The sequence below is a fragment of the Vicugna pacos genome, chromosome 25 (genome assembly GCF_048564905.1).
Source record: "Vicugna pacos chromosome 25, VicPac4, whole genome shotgun sequence".
NCBI classification, from domain to species: Eukaryota; Metazoa; Chordata; class Mammalia; order Artiodactyla; family Camelidae; genus Vicugna; species Vicugna pacos.
This window is the reverse complement of record NC_133011.1, coordinates 5871609-5892586: the sequence shown is the minus strand read 5'-3', so window position 1 is coordinate 5892586 and position 20978 is coordinate 5871609. Positions and strand designations below refer to the sequence as shown.

Below are 20978 nucleotides of genomic sequence, written 5' to 3'. Positions count from 1 at the left end.
ACAGCCTGAATCCTATTTGTCTGTCAACTCCATGAAAAAGAGGCAATTTCTGTTCATGGCTCTACCCCTAGGGCCCAGAACAATGGCTAGTATACAAAAGGCACTCACGGCTGCTGAAATGAGGCAAAATATGAGTGACATCTCCTTTAACCTTAGCAAGGGGTAAAAAGTCTTCGAGTCACAATATGCACAGCACAGAAGGTAAGTTGTAAAATATTTTTTATTGTAAAAACAGAGTCAATAGAGGTTGACAACACAAATGTTATCTCAGAACATTTCCCCTTGGTTCCTGAATTTGTTCGGTTCCTATGCGTCAGCAAGTCTCCATCAGCACTTCTCAGGTGTCACGGTCATTTTCAGATATGTTTATCGATTATATGTATATATTGCTTAGAAACAAAAGTCCATATGATATTAAAACCAACCAACCAACCTGTTGTGCCTTTCTTTCACAGATTTATGTATCTCAGGTACTTTCGCAATTTAAAAGTAAAGTTAGTGCCCTAATCAAACCAAAGAATCCTCCATCACAAGTTATTAAATGAAACCTCTCATGACACTTGCAATATATCCAGATTCAAAGATTTTTAAAGAATTTAGAATTTTAAAAAAACTTCAGACTGCTTTTTCATATTTGAAAGACTATAGTTATTTGCAGCATACAAATGGAGAGAGTAGTGCAAAATGCGTCAAGTTTTATATGATAAATATACTTTCAACCTAAATGGTTGCCTCAAAAGCAAAGAGTGAAAAATTACTCCTTCTCAAAAGCAATCTAGACTGACTCAATAAAGTTCACAAATTAGAAAGATCAATTGCTACTCTATTTTCATAGATTGCAAAATAACGTCAGAAACAGATTAAACATACAACTGTTTTACAAAAATAGAAATATTGTTTGGGCTCTACAAAACTCTATAAAATATAACACTATATTTGTAAATTCAAGATAGTTTCACACTGAAATAGGTAATACTTCCACAGACTTGAAGTCTAGTCAAATTTAACTGGTCTGTCTTCATCATTCTTATACATTATTTCTTCCAAATCTTCAGCCTAAGATCTGTGCTCTATCATGAGATTTTTTTTTTTTTAAAGACTGTTTAATTTCAAGAAGTTTTAAGATCTTTCATTCTGGAAATAATGTTAAAGCAGATGAATTTATACCTACAAATATGTCTTACTAAAAGTAGAAATAATGCAATGACAAGTTGATAAATTTCAAACCAAGTTCCCAAGAATGACAACCTACTATTAATGTAAAATATATATTTGACAATTATAATTTGGTACCTATAAAAGTGAAAACATAATCACAACTATTTTATGGAAAAATATTTATTCAAAGAGAATGAAGAACCTCTGAATTTAGTTATTTGCAGCTGTCAAATGAAAAGTATTTTCTAATTATATCCATTTAACATTCATTTTACCATCTCAAAAAGCACCAGTGTACTTTTAAAACAAACTAAAAAGTGAGAAGGTATGGGCTTATTTCATGCAACAGTGCTATTATGATAAGGCACCACCTGGTATATGAAAAAGCCAAACAAAGTTATTTTCAAAGCATGTCTTTTTCTGTTACTGGTGTATTAACCATTAGACAGGATAGTTAGAAAAATGCTAATAATATTAACTAAACATATCATACTCCTTTTTCCATCATTCTTTGCTTTCAGTTTTTCCATATAACAGAACATAAACAACAATGTAGTACATGATATGTTAAATAAACATCTTTTTCCCAACCATCCAAGAAAATAGTCTAGAATTAAATCAAGAATAAGAAACCAAAAATTATCTGATATATTTGCAATAGTCTATCCCTGTAGAAGGGTAGGGAGCTGGGGGAGGTGAGGGGGGGAGTGGCGGCAACAGTGGGTGAGGGTGGGAGTGATAAAAGGACCTATTTTCTATAGAATATATTGAGGCACATAGGTTAAAAGTTCTCAGGCAAATCCATGGCTAGAGCAAAATGAAAGCTCAGCATTTTACATTCCCCCCAGAGCTGATTTTTCAGATAGACACATCCAATTAAATATTTCAAAACGTGTCCTTAGTCACTGCTGTCATCATCATCGTCATCGTCAGATACATCATTTAAAGGAGACTTCAATGACTGACTGTAGGAGTCCGACCTAGCAGGCTGGCACGTGGCCATGTCCCCAGCGGAAAGCAGGTCATAGCAGAAGTCACAAATCCGCACAGGCTTAGAGGACTGGCTGGGAAGAAGAAATCTCTTTTCAGAGCAGGGCCCACAGACAACAAAACCACATTTGCGGCAATGGTGGCGACGATTAACAGGTGTGAATTTTGCTTTCTGACAACGCATACACACAGTTGCCTCGGAGTCAGGAACCCACACAGCAGCATGCTCATTACTGGGCGTCTTCCCACTCTTGGAGAGCAAATCAGTAACGCATTTATTTATGTGATTCATCCATTCTGACTTCTCAGTGGCAGTGGCAGCATAAACTGCAAATGATTTAGTTGGTGTCTTGATAAGCCATCCATTCCTCAGGTCTCCCTCATCTTTGATGGAATCAATTGTGACATTTTCTAGAGGAATAATATGTTGTTTGTTATATTTTTTCTTCTGGATGACAATATTGCCATATACAAGGATATCATTAAATAAGAAAAACTGCCGTGCTTTGGGCTTTTTTCTGCACAACTTAGTCAATACTCCTTCTCCAATAAGAACCCGTCCAGGTATAGTCAAGGGCTGGCCAGCTGCTCCAAAACAGTTTTCTACTATATTTATACGTCTAGTATTTGCTTCACTGTTTGCCAAACGATCCACCATCTTTTGCTAACAGCCTTTAAAAAAAAGAAAAGAAAAAGATATTAACACATAGAAATTACAAACTCATAGAATTTATACACTCTAATCTAACAAATCATTACTTTTATCCAAAGGCAAAATTCTCCAAAATTGTTTCCCTCTAAGATAAGATAAGCATACCAAAAAGGCTAACTAACATCTCTCTATTTTTATAATCATCAAAAACTTAGTAACCTTCATATAGTACTACACTAATTAAGCAGGTATTTACAAAGGATAAACTTCCTACAGACATAAAGGAACAAAAATAATGAAAATGAATATAAGTCATCAGCTCCTTGAAATTTAACCTCAGAGGGATTCTGAACAAGAGGGCCAAATATTATACAAACTAAGAGAAGTGACTTACGATTTTTCCAGTAAGCTATTACGTTGAGTAGCTAAAGCCTTAATTCTCTCACCTGGATCGGCAGAATAGTTTCCCAACACGTCTCCCGCCTTTGGTCTTGCCTCTCAAATCAATCTTCAGGCAAATAATCTCTCAAATACAAATCTGACCATGCCATTACTCAAAATGACTCCCCTTAACCTATAAAATGCAGACTCTTTCGCATGGCATTTATAGGCCCTTCATTTGGTTCCTGGTTACCTTCCCAGACTCACCATAACGCACTCTTTACCTCAAGTTTTATGTTCTAAGTATACCCCACCACTTGTACTCCATTTCAACCACACGTCTTCTCTCACGGTACTGTATCTTTTACTACTTACTACCCCCAGCTAACTCTTACTCATCCTTCGAGACTCTGTTTAGATTTTCATATCTACTTCAGGAAGCCTTCCTTAAACTCTTAGACTAAAGACCTTCCTCTGTGCTCTTCATATTCCATGCACCTTCTGGCCTCACTCCTACCAAAGGATTGAAATCTGTCTCCTCCACAGGCTGCAAAGGAAACTAAGGCAGAGACCACCTGATAGCTATCTTTGAAATTCACACCATCTAGCATAGCAAAAAATGCTCAAAAATGTTGACAAGAACATTTTGGCAATGTGCAAAAAACCCCGTATTAATCTAATCTTAAATGATCACAGATTTAATCTCTAGGTCTACTACTGACGTCACTCAAGTCCCAGAGTTGTGCTCTATTCCAGACCACTAACCTAAGAATACCACACTACACCCAAATCATAGTAAAAAGAGGAGGAGCAGTTAAAGACTAACAGCACTGTCTTAGTTCTAGTATTCAGCTCACAAACTGATGATATTGTGACCCTTCCTAGCCTCCATCATAAAGGGCACAACAATTGTATTTATTCCTGAACGTCTCTCCCCTAGTCTTGGGTCCTTATAAAGCCGTCTTGCCTTCCACAAAGGTGGGCTCTGCCCTGAAAGTTGTTCCCAAGAATTAGTATGACAGTGCATGGCTCCAAACTGTGATGGCTTCTCTTTCTAGTTAGGGCAATCCTGCCCTATGCACAAGTGCATCACAGAAGAGGAAATAAAAACAACTAGTAAACATGAAAAGAGGCTCAACTTCATTCATTATTAAACAAATGAGTCAAACATGAGGATATTTTTTTCACTCATTGGATTAGAAATTTTTTTTTCATTTCTTAAGATGCAGTTTTACTGGGGATACAGGGAAACAGGAATCCTCATACGCTACAGAAAATATATACCCATTGATCTAGGTACTTAAAAGAAATTTCATTCAAGTACATAGATATGTACAAGGATATTCAATGCAGTACTATTTGTAACAGAAAAATAATACTGGAAAAGCTCCAAATATTCATCAGGAGGAATTGGTTGAACAATTTACCATACACTCGTAATAATATGCTGAGTATCTGTTAGGAATGAGACAGCTCTAAATATAGTGATGTGGGAAAATACTCAAGATATTTACGTGGGGAGAGTTGAACATCATAATCTCACTTTTGTTTCACATACATACCAAATTTTATCAAATCTAAGATGCTGCTGATTTCCAGATACTCGTTTGGGCATACAGTTACGTATCAGTTCACATGCAGTGCAAACAGGTTTCCTATTATTGATACTACTGGCATCAATACCACCACAAATTAGTGCAGTGCTTTCACATTTATTATCTTTTAATTTTAACTGTCTCAAACTCCTGTGAAATAACTAGAGAAGTTTTTATCTCTCAAAGAAGCACATAATAATATTGGCTGAAATGTGAGATGAAGGAGAAACTAAGGCACAAAGACCTTAGAGATTCAGACAAAACAGCCTGCCATGAACTCTACTCACTGGGGGCTGAAGCAAGAGCTGGACACTGCATATGCGCTACTGTACTTCCTATCCAGGGCAACCTAATGATAGGTCTGTACTATTAGCTCCATCTTATAGATGAGCAAACAGACATAAGGGAGTTAAGTACCATGCTCCAGGCTGTCACAGAGCTGGGGCTCAAGGCTGATTGCTCTGTGCTGTCACCAGTATATCATGGCACACTATTTCTTACAGCTCCACTGACTCTACAAGAACTAAGACAGCCATTGCTAACCTCTGGACCTTCACTGCAAACTCTGAAAACACTGAAGAAAGATAAAATATTAATTTGAACAAATAACCTGAAAAGATAGGTCATCATGATTTTATTCAGCTAGTTTCATTGTTCAAATTTTTCAATGTAATAGCCTGAATCTCTGTTCATAAATCTTTCCCCCATCTTAAGAGTGATGCAACAGAAGGGGCATTATTAATTGGTATTTGGCTAGAACAAATAACTCTCAAAGCTTCACAATGATGTTGACAAGAAATATATTTCACACTGCAATGTTACAAACAGACTCATGTAACTCTATGAATGATGCATTCTATTACCTTCATTTATGTTAATGATAGTTGCAGCCCACTTGATTGATTTCAGAAATGGATTGTAACCTATATTTGAAAAACAATGAGCACAAAGAATTTAAAGCCTTTGGCCTTAAGCAGTCCTTTCTATTATCCTTATTGGTCCTGAAATATTTCCTGTACGTGTCTGACATGAAAAAGAAGAGAAGCACTAAACTTGAAAACCCAGAATATACAAATGTACCCCCCCACAAAGAGATTAGGGAGCAAGGGATGGCATGACAGGGAGGGACTGAGAGAATGGGAGAAATTTATCGAAAAGGAAATCAAAGTACCACCCTTTAGCTGGATTACTGCTAGATACCCCAAAGCAAGGTTCTTTAGTAAACTGGATTTAAGGCATTATCATTTGGCCCAGGGCCTAAACAGGACTCCTGCCTTCCCTCAAAGCCAAACCCAAATTTACCACCTGCACAAAGATGCCCCAAGCAGCAAGAATTCTCAAAGACCTTTGTGAGAGTATTAGAATATAAGAATACTGGGCTAGCCAAGGGTTGAGTTCTCTGCATATCCTATTCATTGAAAGGCACAAAAAAAGACACATAAAATGTGGCTCAATTAGATTTCTTCTACTTTTCTTAAGAAGGAATTTCAGTGAATATAGGAAGGGCTAGGAAGAACTCTTCCCCATCATCTGGTAGAGATGACTTCTTTAAGATAAATTCCAAGAAGTAAAATTATTGGGTCAAAAAGCACCAATATTTAAAGTTCTTGCCACCTTTTACAAAGCTTCCATTCCGAAAGGTAACACACAACTATCCAGCAGCACAATGACTGTACCGATCCCATCTTGTCTCACACGCAGTATTTTCCTTAAAAAAAATTCAGCAAACAGAACAGATTTTAAAAATGGTATCTCACTGTATTCATTTCTTTTACTTGTCTTTTATTCATTTCACTTATTCACTCAGTAATTGTTTACTGAACACTTTCTAGATGACAGATATTATCCTTTTCCTCTCAGGGCTTAGAGTCTAGTGGAGAAAGAAAACAGTAAGTAAATAAACCAATAGACGAATCCAAAAGGTGAAGTGCAATAAAAGAAATCAGCACAGTACTCACAAAAAAACTCACAAGAACTCACAGTTCAAAAAGACCTGACTAAGGTGATGCTTCACATGGGGTCTTAAGAGATGAGAAGTCAGTCTTGCAAAGGAACCAATACTATGGGCAAAGGTCCCAAGACAGGCAAGAACAGTACTTTGATTCACTTGAATGTTTCATTTCATAGCTACCTAGTGAGGCCAGCCACTCTCCAATGTGTTTACTAACTTGTATTTCTAACCTCATATATTTACAGGTTATTAATCTGTGTGAGTACCTTACACATAAAGGCTATTAACCTATTTATTTCATTGCTTTTCATAGCATATTAATCTATAATTTTGTTTATGGTGTTTAACATAGAGGGGCTTTTATCACGTAGTGACACTGACAGATATTTTCCTTTGTGATTTGCTTCCATGACTTCTAAAGCCTCCCTCACCCAGGTACCAGATGTACATATTTACTGTTATCTATGTTTTGTTATTATTATCTGTTTTATTATATGACTTTTACATTTCATTCTTCTATCCACCTGAAATTTATTCTGGCATAGGTAAGAAATTCTTCTTTCTTTTTAAATATTTGCATTCTAAAGGAGCTAACTGCTCCAGAATCACCAAACACTGTGTGACCTCAGGTTTCCTTACTTGTAAATAATAGCAGGTATTTCAGGGGGATGATTAAATGAGATAATGCATATAAAATGCTCAGCAAGTAGTTAACATGTGGTAGCTATTATTTATTGGTACTGATAATCTAATCTGATTTATGACATTATTATATTAAATTTCTATATAGTATTATAGTACTGCTTCTGGGCTGTTTGGTCTAATCCATTCACTTGTTTTATAATTCTTGTGTCAGTACCATGCATCTGGTAAAATAGACTAGACGAGACTCTCTCCCAATACTTAACCTTTTAAATACATTTTACCTAATCTTTACCTAATCTTCTCTGTTTATTTGTCCAGATGAAGTCTACCCAGAACAGTGGTTCTCAAACTTAGATGCCTGGAACCACACGGGAGTCTTAACCTTTACTATACCAGATAAAAATGGCCACCCAAATTTACTATCTTTTTATTTATCTTTAATATTTTAAGCCATTTTAAACTAATTTACAAAAATAAGAATAAAAAGATAATAAAAATAGTAACTTTAAGAATCTTTATAAAAATTTAAACATAGCAAATTTTAAAAATAACATTTCTGTTATTGAAGGTATATAGATTCAAAATAATAGCATTCTTTAAATGTAACTAACTGTTCACAAGTTATCATGCATGAATCTGCAATATTTTCATTTCTGTTTTTAGGAATATTATTTACTAATTAATTCGGAGTTTGAGGAGATTCATGTAGAAAATCATTATCTAAAGACTCATAGTCTAGGGTTAAGGGTATAGCTCAGCAGTAGAGTTCATGTCTAGCAGGCACGAGGTCCTGGGTTCGATCCCCAAAACCTCCATCAAAAATAAATAAGTAAATCTAATTACCCCCCTCAACAAAAAAGCTTAAAAAAGACTCAGTCTGAGATTTCACTTACAATATTTCACCATCATTATTAGCTTAACTGTTTCTTTGCATTCATCTTCTGACTTCTCTAATAGTTCTGAAATGTCTAGGTTTGCCAATTTTTTTCTTTGTATTAGATGGAAAATTAAAAAATGAAAAAATCCTAATTCTCAAATATGTTCAAAGAAAGCTTAAAGACAAAAAGACTAAGAAGAGTAGCTCCAAACTGCTTTCATATCTTTTTGAAAGATCATGCAATACGTTGGGTAATGCTAGTACAATAGCGATGATTTATCTTATCATTGCATCATCCTTCTAGGCAATTAGACCACTTTCACTTTACTCTTTTCAGTTAAATAATTCCTAAGATAATAAAAGAGTAAAATGCTTTAAGATAAAGGAAAAAGCAAGATCTCTAAAATCCTGTAATTTAGATTTATACATGTCCAATGAACCCATATGGTAATCACAAGCTAGAATGAGCTTTATTCTACGCTTTTTAATAAATAAATTTCCTTTTCATTTTGAAAATCTCTAAGAAATAATAAAAGTTACAACATATCAATCACTACAAATAATTAGAACTGCTTAAAATAGAAAGTCAAAGCAAAATTGAGACCAATGGGCTGTGATGGTAATAAATACAAAGGGTTAAAAAATACTGTCACCTAAATCCTTCCTCAAGATTTCTGATTTTATTGTTCTGAAGTATGTGGATATGGCCTGGGCACTGGAATATTTTAAGGCTTCCCAGGTAATTCTACTGTGTAGCTAAGGTTTAGAACCATTTTCAATTACACCAGATAAATGAAAAAATAAAGACAAAATCCATTTAAATTTTGGAGAACATTATTACACCCATAAATTAACTCAGAATAAATTAACATCTTTATAGTTTCAAATGTTCCTAGCAGGTTGATACTATCTCTTTCCAAGGTTTTAAATCTTGTTTAATGGCTCAGTAATTTTGTAGGTTTCTTCTCACCACTGTTGTTACTTAAGTAGGTTCCCAGGTATTTCATACTTTTTGTTGCTATTTTGAATCTAATCTCTTTCCCACATTGTATTTTCTAATTTATTACTACTACCAATAAGAAAACTATTAACAATTCTGGGATTTCCCACCCCCCTCCAACATCCAGCCACTTCACAGAACAGTATACATTCTAAGTTTCCCAACTGACTTCCTCTGTCTTTTTTTCCAGTAAATAGTGTCCGGCAGACCTAATTCATTGTTTAAAATGTAAGAACTACAGTAAAAGCATACCAACAAACAAATCAACCAAAAACTCCCTTAACTTTTATAAAGCCAGTTTATATGCCAATTTTTTATCTTTATTTATAAAAAAAATTGGGGGGGTGTATTTAGGTTTGTTTCGTTTGTTTGCTTGTTTGTTTGTTTGTTTGTTTAGAATGGAAGTACTGGGGATTGAACCCAGGACCTCATGCATGCTAAGCATGTGCTCTAGCGCTTGAGCTATATCCTCCCCCACTATATGCCAATTTTTAAAAATTAAACCATCCCAAGTTTCAGGTTAAGTCTTCCACTACTATAGACAAGAACTACATTTGAATTGTCCAAGCTCCACACTATTCTTTTGGTAACATCTTGTTTCTAAACTTATGTTCTTCAATGGAGTGCCTACCACCTGTTAAAAATGTAACACTAGAAGAGGCAAAACCTCTTTTAAAAAAAGAGTCAGAAGACTATTTACCATTGAGAAGAGAGCCCAACTGTCACAGAACACTATGGCCCAGTTCTTACTGAAAATGGATACTTCTTATCTCATCCATGCAGGTTAGTTTAAAACAAAAAAATCACCTAATTAATTTCTTACATATACATAAGACATCTGATATCAGTGAGCTTCAGTATTCAAACCACGCATTATACTGGAAAAAAACAACAAACTATGAACCAAAAGACCTCGATTCTAATCTCAGCTTAGGCACTAAATAAGAGATTTCACACAAATTACCTAACTAACTGCTACACACACACACACACACTCACTCACCAGCAGCCACCATCTTGAAGAAAACAATCTGTAAAGTCCTGTCTTTAAAAAAAATGAACTCTGACAGTAGATGGGCCACACTTTTGGTTTACTACAAGCTTTATTTGTCTACAAATTAACTTTTATTCAAACTTTTCACTATGTCTTAATACCAATAAAGATTTTAAAATCTGTCTTACTGATAAATTGAGACGACAGAAAATGTAAAAGGAAAAGGAGAGACAAACGGGAAAGTGGGAAAAGAAGAAATTAAAAACAAAAAGCACCAACAAACTATCAGAGGTATATTCTCCCGGGACAAATATACACGTATTAGAACAAACTACTCCTCTCCTAATGCTAAGTCAAATGAACAATTATTCTAAGCACCTACCACATACAAAAGGACCAGTTTTCAGTTTCAAAAGTTCTATAATTTGGTAGCATTAACAGTCAGGAAACTCTAGGTAAGACCTTCAATAAAGTATTAGGATGATAAAGCAAAGAAGAAATACTTGAACACTTAGCAAATTGTGGAATTTCAGTAGAAGAGACAGTTTTTTCCTACCCTTTCCACTAGGATTTCTGCCACTGTGGCAAACCAACTATACAACATGTACTGCAGACATCAGTAGTGATCAAGGAAACAGGATCATTTCTTACATGTGGAAAAAAAAGAAACAAGCTTTTGTATTTTAATTTTAAACTCATATAAAGCTGAATTAGAATTGAAACTTCAAAACTTTGAACCACATTTAGAGAAGAGCCACAGTAATTTTTCTAAAACATCTCTCCTAGGCACCAAATCTCCCTATTACCAAAAAGTACATTCAAATGCGCTATACCACACGTGCAGCCAAGAAAGGAAAAAAAGAAAACACATTCACTCAACACCTACACATATGCTAGGCAGGTCCACATTTTACTACCTTGTTTAATTAATCTCAATTTTGTTCAAATGGATAATCATATCAATTTTATCAAAAAAGTAAGTTGAGTCATGGACTAGTTAAGGAATTTTCCCATGGTCTCACAGACAGTTTTTTATAAAAACGCATGTTCTTTCCATTATACTTTGCTACCTTCAGAAATAGATGTTCCAGAAATATTTCACTCATGTGGACCTTATTATGTATTGGGGGAAAGCCACTGATAAGAGGGAAAAGATTTAAAACATATGGTAATAAGTATAAAATATGCTCAAAATAATTATTCAAATACTAAAAGGAAGTGAAAAGTGAAGTTATGACTAATTTAGGGTGTCAGTAAACGCGGTTTTAAATAGCTTGGGCTTGACAGAGAAACTCACCGTGGTATATAAGGAACAACTAAGCCATATTTGAGGATTTTAACAAATTAATTTGGAAAACCAGGACAGTCACAGTGGGAGTTACAAAAGGTTTTCAGAGAGGGGAAGAATATGGACCTTGAGCTTTAAACAAGTCCTCTAGTCTTTAAAACATATCACAAAAGACAAGATTAATATTCTTTAACTACAGCTACAACCAGGTAACTCTCTATTCAAACACCAAAGGTTCCCTGGCCAACTGAATTAAATTCAAAATCCTGAACCTGGTATTCAAAGCTCTTCAGTCAAGCTCCTGCCTGTCCAGTCTACCTTTTCAGTTTTAGCCCTTTCTATAGGTTCTCTTTGCTATAGTCCAACCAGACTACCACCTATTCCCAGATGTGCTCCAGGCGTCCTCCCCTCTACATGAGCCCCTCTACATGTCCTCCCCTACTTGCTGTTCTGAAATCTTACCAGTCAGTTCAGTAACCTCACAGCCACATAGTTTTATCTTTAAATCCTCATACCATTTTACTTGTACCATTTTATGGCACTTATATTCTATTATGTTTTATACAGATTTCTTGTGTACCTACTTATTCCCGAAAGATCTGGAAAATTCCTCAACAAAAGAGTATCATTTCCTACAACACTGTATTCCCAAAAGCACCTACAAAATTTCCTACATATACATGCCACTGGTGTGCACTGAGCTGAGTATGACCAGCAATTAAAAGTGGCAGCAGTTTTTCAATCTGGAGTTTGATGAAAATCAAAGGCTTCTTTTTGACATCTGTAGTACTAATTTTCACACAAAACAGGAACCACACCCAACACATCAAATGCTTTACTAGACCCATAGATTTTAAATTCATAAGCAAATGTTCTGGTTTATTTAACTACAGTATCTAATTATGGATTCTAAGTATTAAGCATAGCAGATTCTGCTTTTTTAAAAAAAACTCAATCTCATGATATATAAAAATGATCTCTTGCTAAAAAGCACAGCTGTTTCGTTAGCAAATGAAAATGATGATGTATGTATATTTTCATCATCAACAGATTTCAGATAAAAAATGGCATCATTCCAAAAAGTACTTGTACAGGGGCAGCTCTACAGTGCTGACAGCTGTTAAGAAACCACTGTATAATATTTGAAAACTGAAGCTGGTACCCATCACAGCCCTAACAAATTTTCCTTAGTATTTTTCAAAGCAGTTACAATCTATCCATTACATTCAAGACTTTACGCTTTGTGTTAGAGGGAAAAGAAGAATGAACCAGACACTGGCAATTAAGACAAGTTTGCACAAGGTTGTAATAAAAAGCACAATGAAATAAATACTATAATAAAAATATTAAAGTGGAAAGGAAGCAAAATAAAAAAAAGGAGAGTGAAAGCACAGAAAGAATGTAGAAGTTGAACACTTGAAACCACTTATTATTGAAAAATAAGTGGAACTTCAAAAGGTAAAAAATGATAAAGGCATAATGCTCTGCAAGTAAAAATGTGCTTTAAAAAAGTTACATGTACAGCTGTAGAAGAGGCTGGAAAGAAGTTATTCAGTAGAAAAACAGGGGAGAAAAATAAGAGATCTTGTTGGTTCCTGAGATTTCTTTGGAGTGACCCAACCTAATCTGAATTTTTCTAAGATAACTGTGGAAACAATGAAAGATAAACTGAGAAGGGAGAGGCTGAAAACAGGGCCGAGTTGAAAAATTACTGCAAAAATTATTGCAAAAGTAAAGGGTAAAAGTTGATGAGAGTCTGAGGTTTGCAATAGGAAAGGAAAGAAGAGGTAAGGTTCAGGAATGCTGTGGCTAACTAGATGTGGAAGAGTAAAGCTGAAATTATGTCCTTGGGCTTTCAGTCTAAGCAAAATCGGAGCTAAGAAAATCAATAATTTTCAACGAATTTCAAGTAGCAAACATTTACTGACCACTTACTCTGTACAAAACAGTGTTGAAAGATAGAAGTACTCAAAACTAACAATCTTTGTGAAGGAGAAAGATAGTTATATACTCAAGTTTATATACAAAAGTATGTTTAATTCATGTATTATAGTCTAGGGTGTGCTACTATAGAAAAGAGGATGATGGAGTAATTGATAATGAAATAAGAAACAAGAAAGGGGTTTGTACTCATATACTGTGCTATGAACTGAGGAATATGATTAACTCAAATCTGTGCACTCAAAGTCTAAAGGAGAGAGAAGAAATAAACTAAAAACATGAAATCTTTTAAATTAAAAAAAAAAATTTAAAAAGAGTGATGAGGCCTACGGCCCAAAGCATAGTGTAGGCTCTTGGGTAGCGTAGGAGTATAATTCAGATCAGAGGGATATTTAGGAACAACTCTTAAGTGACTAGAAATTCAAATTGGGCCTTAAAGCACAAGCAGTAGGTTAAACTATTTAGGGGAGAGGAAGAGAGAACAGGGATGATGGTGTACAAATACGGCGCATCCCCCGGGGAGGGGACAGCTGAGCCCAGGCGGAGGAGGCAGGGCCAGGATAATGTAAAGCAGCAGAGTAGAAATCTAGCAAGATAGAGAAGAGACAAAATGCAAAGGAAAGTAAGCATCGGATTGAACAGTTTAGGCTTTATTATTATATAAGCCACAGGAAGACTAAGGTTTTTAAAAAGGAAAAATATTAATAAGTACACAGAAGCGGTACACAGGATGGAAACTGGAGAGACTATTGAAGAAGCAAGGCTGAAAGCAAGAAAAGTAGTCAGGAGGGTATTACAATAGTGTCTAAGTGAAAAATAGCAAAAGCCTAAGACAAAAATTGACAGGAGAAATAAAAAGGGGAAGAGGGAAATAAGAGAGATTATTGAGACAAGGCAGAAAGGATTTAGGAACCAACTGAGTGTAAGATGGCTTCAAAGGTTTAAGCATAAGCCTTTGGGCAGATCAGATGCTAGTTTAGTTTCAGGGCAGAAAAGAAATCAGTTTGGGACATATTCATCCTGTAGTACCTTCAGGGTACCCGTGAGACAAACATCTGTCAGGCAAACAGAAATGCCAAGATGAGCAGGGAGCTTCAGGACAGAAAGAGATATAGGAGTCATTCGGGAAGAGATGGTGGTTAATGCTGTGGAAGAGAGGAGAGGGCAGAAGACTAAACTCTGGAGAACGTCTGATTTAGAAAGCAGAAGCAAGAACAGAGAGAAAGGGGAACAAGAGTGCACAAAGCACCTTTTCAACGTGCCTTCACATGTGTCACAAGTCTCAGAGACTAAATAACCTTACTGTGCCAAAAGGTCACAATAAGCAGTGAAATATGGGAAAAATTGAGGACTGACCGTAACATATACTACTACTTCAGAAAGCACTGTCCTTTGACCCTGGAATCTTCAACCACAAAAACTTATCCTGACAAATAAACTATCAAGGGGGGAGTGGTAAAGTAAAAAGTCTTCCCTCTGGCATTAACTCTAATGGTGACAAACAGAACCTAAATTTCTAGCCCTGGAGAGGAATGGCTAAGTATAACATGAAAAAGCTAAATATCATAAAAGAAACCATTTTACTACATAAAAATTTTAAATATCAACAGGGGTGAAAAAAGAGTTAAAGAAAAATATGTGCAATTTATGACAAAGGGTCAACATTTTTAATATATAAAGCGCTCCTATAAATCAGTAAGAAAAATGGAAAATACCCCCAAAGAAAAATGGGTAAGATACAAATAGCAATTTCCAAAAGAACAAATGAAAATGACCAATAAATGGAAAAATGTTCTCAGTGCTAATTAAAGAAATAAAAATTTAAATGATGTATCATTCAGCACTCTTAGATGTGAAGAAAATGGGCACTCACATTCTTGAGAGTATACACTGGAACAACTTTTCTAAATGCCATTTTTGGCAATGTAAGCACTTTAAAAAGTTTATTTCCAAGAATATATGGAAAAAATAATTAGACCAGTGTACAAAGTTGTTCACATAAAGCAGTTCACTGCAGCTTTGCCTATGATGTTAAAAAGCCAAAAAATCTAAATGTTCAGCAATAGGAGCCTAATCAAGTAAATTACGGCATATCCACATAATGGATTTTTTACGTAGCTTTTCAGAGAACACAGATTAATATTTAATGTGGAAAACTGTTAAAATAAGGCAGTTTATTAAATAAAGTCTTCTAAATAGTACATATTCTATAAAGCTTTTTTTTTTAAGTCTGGAAAGATACCCACCAAAAATTTAGTACTGGTTATCTCTAAGTACTAGGGTGAAATACTTTGATATTGACTATTTTATAATGAACATACATCTCTCATAGAAAAGGTTTTTAAATTAAGTAACAAAATGTAAAGAATGTTTAGAAGAATATAACAAACACAAAGTTTTAGGTGTAATTAATAAAAATATGACCAAAGAATAAAAAAAAGTTTTGACTTTTCCCCCGGTATTGTTTAAACGAAACAAGTATAAAGAATTAAGATAGTTCCGCTTATGGAGATAAACAGGGAAAAGAGATGAACAAGTTGATGCAAAGAAGAAAATAAAAAATTTACATCATAAAATCTTAAATCATTTTAGAAGGAAGCAAGGTCTTCTGCCCAGAGTCAAGCATTTCAAGACTGGGGTTAGCAACATGAATTAAGAATGAAAAAGCAGTAGAAAAAATGAGTCAACTTTTGGATGAGAAAAGGATTAGAAAGGAACTAGTACACAGGCAGGTGGAAGACAAGTATTTAACAGTCACCAGAGGTGTGACTTGTTTCAGGGGTGCAGGGCAAGGACAGAATTAGTAAAAGTAAACAGTGATACTTACAAGTTGAGAACTGACCTGTTTATACACAATAAGGGTCAAGGAGAGGAGGGCTATGTGGTACTAGTGGGTTGTTACTTACTATGTGCACTACAGAGTTTAGGATTGGAAAGAAGGAAGAAAACTAACAGCATGAGAGGCACTGCAGGCAACAATGAGAACAAAGAGTTGGTTTATCAGGTATGATGAAAAATAAAAATAGAAAGATAGGCCCTTGAATCATCACCTCTGGTCTCAAAGTTTAAAACTTGAGTTCTAAAGGATGACAAAGGTTAACAGAGTCACGCACATAGGCTGCTGATGTAGAGTGGAGATGAAGGTCATTGGACTCAGTGAGCTATAGTTCCAAATGTGGCCTTTCTGGTCTCAAATGAAGGTAACTGTTACTTAAACCTCTGTGTACTTCACCTTCTTCTGCTGCAAATGCATCCTTTCTAGCCTGACTGATAGGAATCTGGCTGGCACTTAACCTCTTTCTGCATTTTATTCAACCACAAAATGAAGAGAATAAGAAGGGAGACTGAATTAAATTAAGGGTTCTCAACCCTAACTGCACATTAGAACAAACAAACAAACAAGTGGCAAAGCTACCTATGCTTTGACTCCAAACCCAGTAATTCTGATTTATTTGTTCAAGGGTGGGGGTTCAGACATCACTATTTTGAAAAAACTCCTCAGGGAATTCTACTGTGCAGCTAAGGTTGAGAACTGAACAGGTATTTCTAAAGGTTGCTTCCCTTTAAAAATTCTATGATTCTACATAATGCACTGTCACTCTGCTCATTTGCTAATTAACTTACTGAATATCCTGCACCACGCCCTGTTGACAAACATCTTAATAAATTCTTGTAATACTGTGAGGCAAATACTTCTGTGTCCATTACACAAATGAGTCCAGTGAAGCTTAGAGAAGTGAAGTGACTCGTTCAAGAACCACAAACCTGTATGGGGCAGAGTCGGGATTCAGGTTTGGTTTTTTGGTTGTTCCAGTCCACCCTATATGCAACTTGCTTTCTCTAGCACTTACAGCAACTACCTGAATGTCTTCAATTCTCCCCTCAGGACCTCCCAAACTGAGCACACCAGTTTGCACTTTATGGATTGATTGGAGAGAAAGCTACCTTGGGTAGCAACAGGGAATTAACCCCAAATTCTACAGTAATTTCATTACAAAATTACAGAACACCTTCACCTAGAGAGGTTTGGTAACTTAAAATAGCACTGAGAGAATACTAATGAAGTCTATTTAATTCACTTAAGCCAACATGCATATTGCTATTAAGCATGTAGCTGCTGTACGAAGCTGGTTCTCAAAGATAAATTTATCAATAGAAAAGCAATTTTTATGCTTTCCATTAAGGCAGGCATCCTAAAACAAAATTCTAACACAATTCTAACAAAACAATAATTAGTAGAGAAATGAGAGTTGCTCTTTCAAAGAACTTAAATATAAAAAGATGACCTTCAAATTTTTCAGGCATTAACTCTATTCCCATCAGGTGCAAATACTAAATACAGTCGCACTTTAAAATTATGATTATTATCCTTTTGTTGATCCACAGCTGCTACTTCTTTTTTAATATCCTTCAGTCCATTATTTACTTAGAAATTTCATGAAAATTCAAGTTCTGTATCCCCAGGCCAGAACTGAGTTACCAAGATAAATTCTTTTTTTTTTTTAAAATGATTAGAGAAGATTTTACCGTGCCCATGGAAAGTGTAATTTAATAAGAAATTCATAAAGTATATTTACAAGGAACATACGTGTATTTATCCATTCGAACCTTTCCTGAGCATCTGCTAGGTTCTTGGCACACTAGGGATGAAGAGGCAAGTCAGACGTCATGTAATGCCTGCTGTCAAGAAGGTGCCATGACAGATAAATGTAGTATTTACTGGGACGCAGTGGGATAGATAAGTGAATTATTCTTGGGGAGAAAAAGGAGGTAAGGAGAACAGGGCAGAAAAAGCTGCAATGAGTATAAGCTCAAGTGAGTATTGTTAAGAGGAAAAATTTTAGTACAAGAATCCTTGTAAATCAGCTCTCCAGGAAGGAAGTATATATACTGAGGAACTAAATTAAAATCAGAAAGAGCGGCTAAGACAGGAAACAAAGTGGAGACTGCTCCACAGGAATGAGTTATGTATCCCACAAAGTTATGCTACAGGAAAAATGAGAAGGCTTCAGTCCTAAGACCTCAGTTAAATAGCAGCTTGGCTACTAGATTTGTGAAATTACTTAAATCACTTCATTTCTAGGTAACTCTTCATCGAGAAAAATAAATGTATAATGGCAATTACTTGACAATGAAGGGGAAAAAGGCTTTTTCCCTTTAAGAACTAAGGAAATCAGCTATCAAATCTCAGCAGACGCTTTATTTTTACCTACAGATTAAGAAGAGAAATTCTCCAAGACGTTTCAGGGTTTATCTTATTTGTGGTTCAGAGTCCTTCCAGTTCATTTAACAGAATTTTAAAGCCCAGATGCCTTTATTAAAAACCAGTCATTTACATTCATTTACTGGGGTAACTCAAGCTGAATCTTTTTTGATGCCTTGGTCAGGACACTAGTTTTATTTTTTGAGGCGATTACATGTGCTTTCCAAATAAGTAACTTAATACCATTCACCTCCAGTGCTGTGAGGACCCAAAGAGATTAAAGATAGGAGCCTTCGTTAATACAGAATTAACCTGAGGACCCCACGAACTTCCAGAGTACAGAAAAAAATGTAAATGCCAAAACACAGCAGGCATGCACCTTTAAGGAAGCAAAGGGAGGGAGAAAACTTCGCAATGTCAAGATCACTTCACCTTATTAAGAGAACACCACATGCCTTTAAGTCTCTCAGTCAATATTCGCGTCTAAGTCTTTCTTTACTGAATTTCTTCAGTAACGTACTAAAACTCAACAAAGAAGGTATCTGTCAACTTATATACTTCGTGAGTCTATGAACTACAGAGAAAGGCTTGGTGATCTGCAACCTTGATACCACCCATTATTTCCACCGCACACTCACAAGTTACTGCTATAAGGTACCGAGAGCGCACAAGGGTGTTCAAGCAACATGAACAGCAAGCTCTCGGCCTGCAATAAAAATTCTTAAAGGAAAAAATAAATTCGGCAAAAGACCATACAACTTGAAAAGGTTCTAAATGAGTAAGGCGTTAGAGCCAACGCGTCTACCAGAGCAAATTCTGCACTACCATGTTTTGCCCCAAATCACATAAAAATACGCTGTTCAAGTTACAACGTCCCTGATGCCCAGACCCTGCAAACTTTTTGGACAGAAAGATGCTGGGACCCCAGCCTTCACGCCTCACAACTTCTCGCCCGACCTCGGGGCCCCCCTTCGCGCGCCCGCCCGGCCCCCGCCCCGCGGCCCGGACGAGCACCGGCGCGGCCCCCCGGGTGGCCCCCGGAGCCCTCCGGCGGCGGCGGCTGGGTCGTGCGGGCGGGCGCGGCGCCCCCAGCGCGGGGGAGCGGCCCGGGAGCGCCCCGTTTCTCACAGACCCCAACATGGCGTCGGCCGCCGCCGCCCGAGACGACGACACCTCCCCGCGCCGCCGACGGCACGGGAACCGCCGAGGGAAGCGCCCGGAAAGTTTCGCTTCTCCTCTCCCGGCCCGCCGGGGCCGGCGGACAACCAACCCGGGCTTCACCTACCCGGCCGGGCGCGGACGGCGGCGGCGGCGGCGGCGACAGCAGCAGCGGCGAAGGTCCGACTCCTCCTCGTCCCGGGCGCCGGGCGCGGACTCTCCTCGCTCCCCTGCCCCAGCCTCTCAGGGTGTGCGGCCAGCGGCCCCGCGCAGCCGGCGCGATCCGGACGCGGCGGGAGGGAGGGCGGGCGGGCGTCGCAGCCGCTCGCAGGTGACCCTCCCGCCCCTTCAGTCGAACCCACAACGGCGGCCGGGGCTGGCCTCTCCCCTGCGCGCGCACGGACGCGCCGCCACCCACACGCCAGCCGCGAGCGCGGGCACGAGCACACCCACACCGCTCGCTCCCCGCCCTTTCTTGTCTGTTTCCTCGCCCCGCCCGGGCGGCCCCGCGCGACGTGCTCGAGGGGCGGGGCCACCGCGGAGGCCACACCCACCGAGGCTGGGGCGCGCGGGGTTGGTTCCCGAGCGCGGTGTGCAGACTCGCGCCCTGGAGAGTATTGGATGCACGTGGGACGGCTTACCTGGGCTGCCTGGCCCGGGCGGGGGCTTAGAAAGGACTGTTCATCTCTCCACGAAGCTCTTAGGGAAGCTGGAAGAACAGAAGGAAGGCTGATCTCCCTCTCCCCTATCACCTATCGGGCCTCCGCAGGGAACTCAAGAACTTTCCTCGGCCGAGAAATAAATAAAAGCTTTGCGTTTAGATGCCCAAAGGCGTCTGGGCTGACTTTTGTTTGCCACTCCCACTTAGTATGGCGTTTCTGCCCCTTCACATCTTCCACTTGTATTTCCTAAAAACCCTACCACTTGAAGCAGAGGGAGCTGCGACTACAACACACATACCCCACGTACTCTACAGAGCCTTTTCTTTAAAATAGTGCCTTTATTCCCTGACTTAGAACTGTGGTCTTTCCAAAATTTTTCTCTGACGCCGCAAACCTCATCTACCTACTCCATACACATGGAAACGGTGATGATACTATATAAGGTTAAACCTGCCCTTTTATACCATAGCTAAGCGTGCTAGT

At 37.6% G+C, this 20978-nt stretch overlaps 1 protein-coding gene across 2 annotated transcripts; it reads right to left on the bottom strand.

The window, feature by feature from the left end:
* Positions 1–202: 202 nt before the first annotated feature.
* On the bottom strand, positions 203–20248 carry PLEKHF2 (pleckstrin homology and FYVE domain containing 2). 2 transcript variants are annotated; one of them, XM_072949482.1, is made up of 2 exons: positions 19961–20248; positions 203–2820 (listed from the first exon to the last, which is right to left on the bottom strand). In XM_072949482.1, the coding sequence occupies exon 2, from the start codon at positions 2804–2806 to the stop codon at positions 2057–2059; it is 750 nt and encodes a 249-aa protein (XP_072805583.1). In that variant the 5' UTR covers positions 2807–2820; positions 19961–20248; the 3' UTR covers positions 203–2056. The 2 variants fall into 2 exon arrangements, with proteins under 2 accessions (XP_072805583.1, XP_006209739.1); XM_006209677.4 differs by lacking the exon at positions 19961–20248 and adding an exon at positions 5640–6119.
* Positions 20249–20978: the final 730 nt, after the last annotated feature.

Bases quoted from the DNA above. Each gene is read 5' to 3' on its own strand.
- PLEKHF2 (XM_072949482.1), bottom strand. From the start codon at position 2,806: ATGGTGGATCGTTTGGCAAACAGTGAAGCAAATACTAGACGTATAAAT.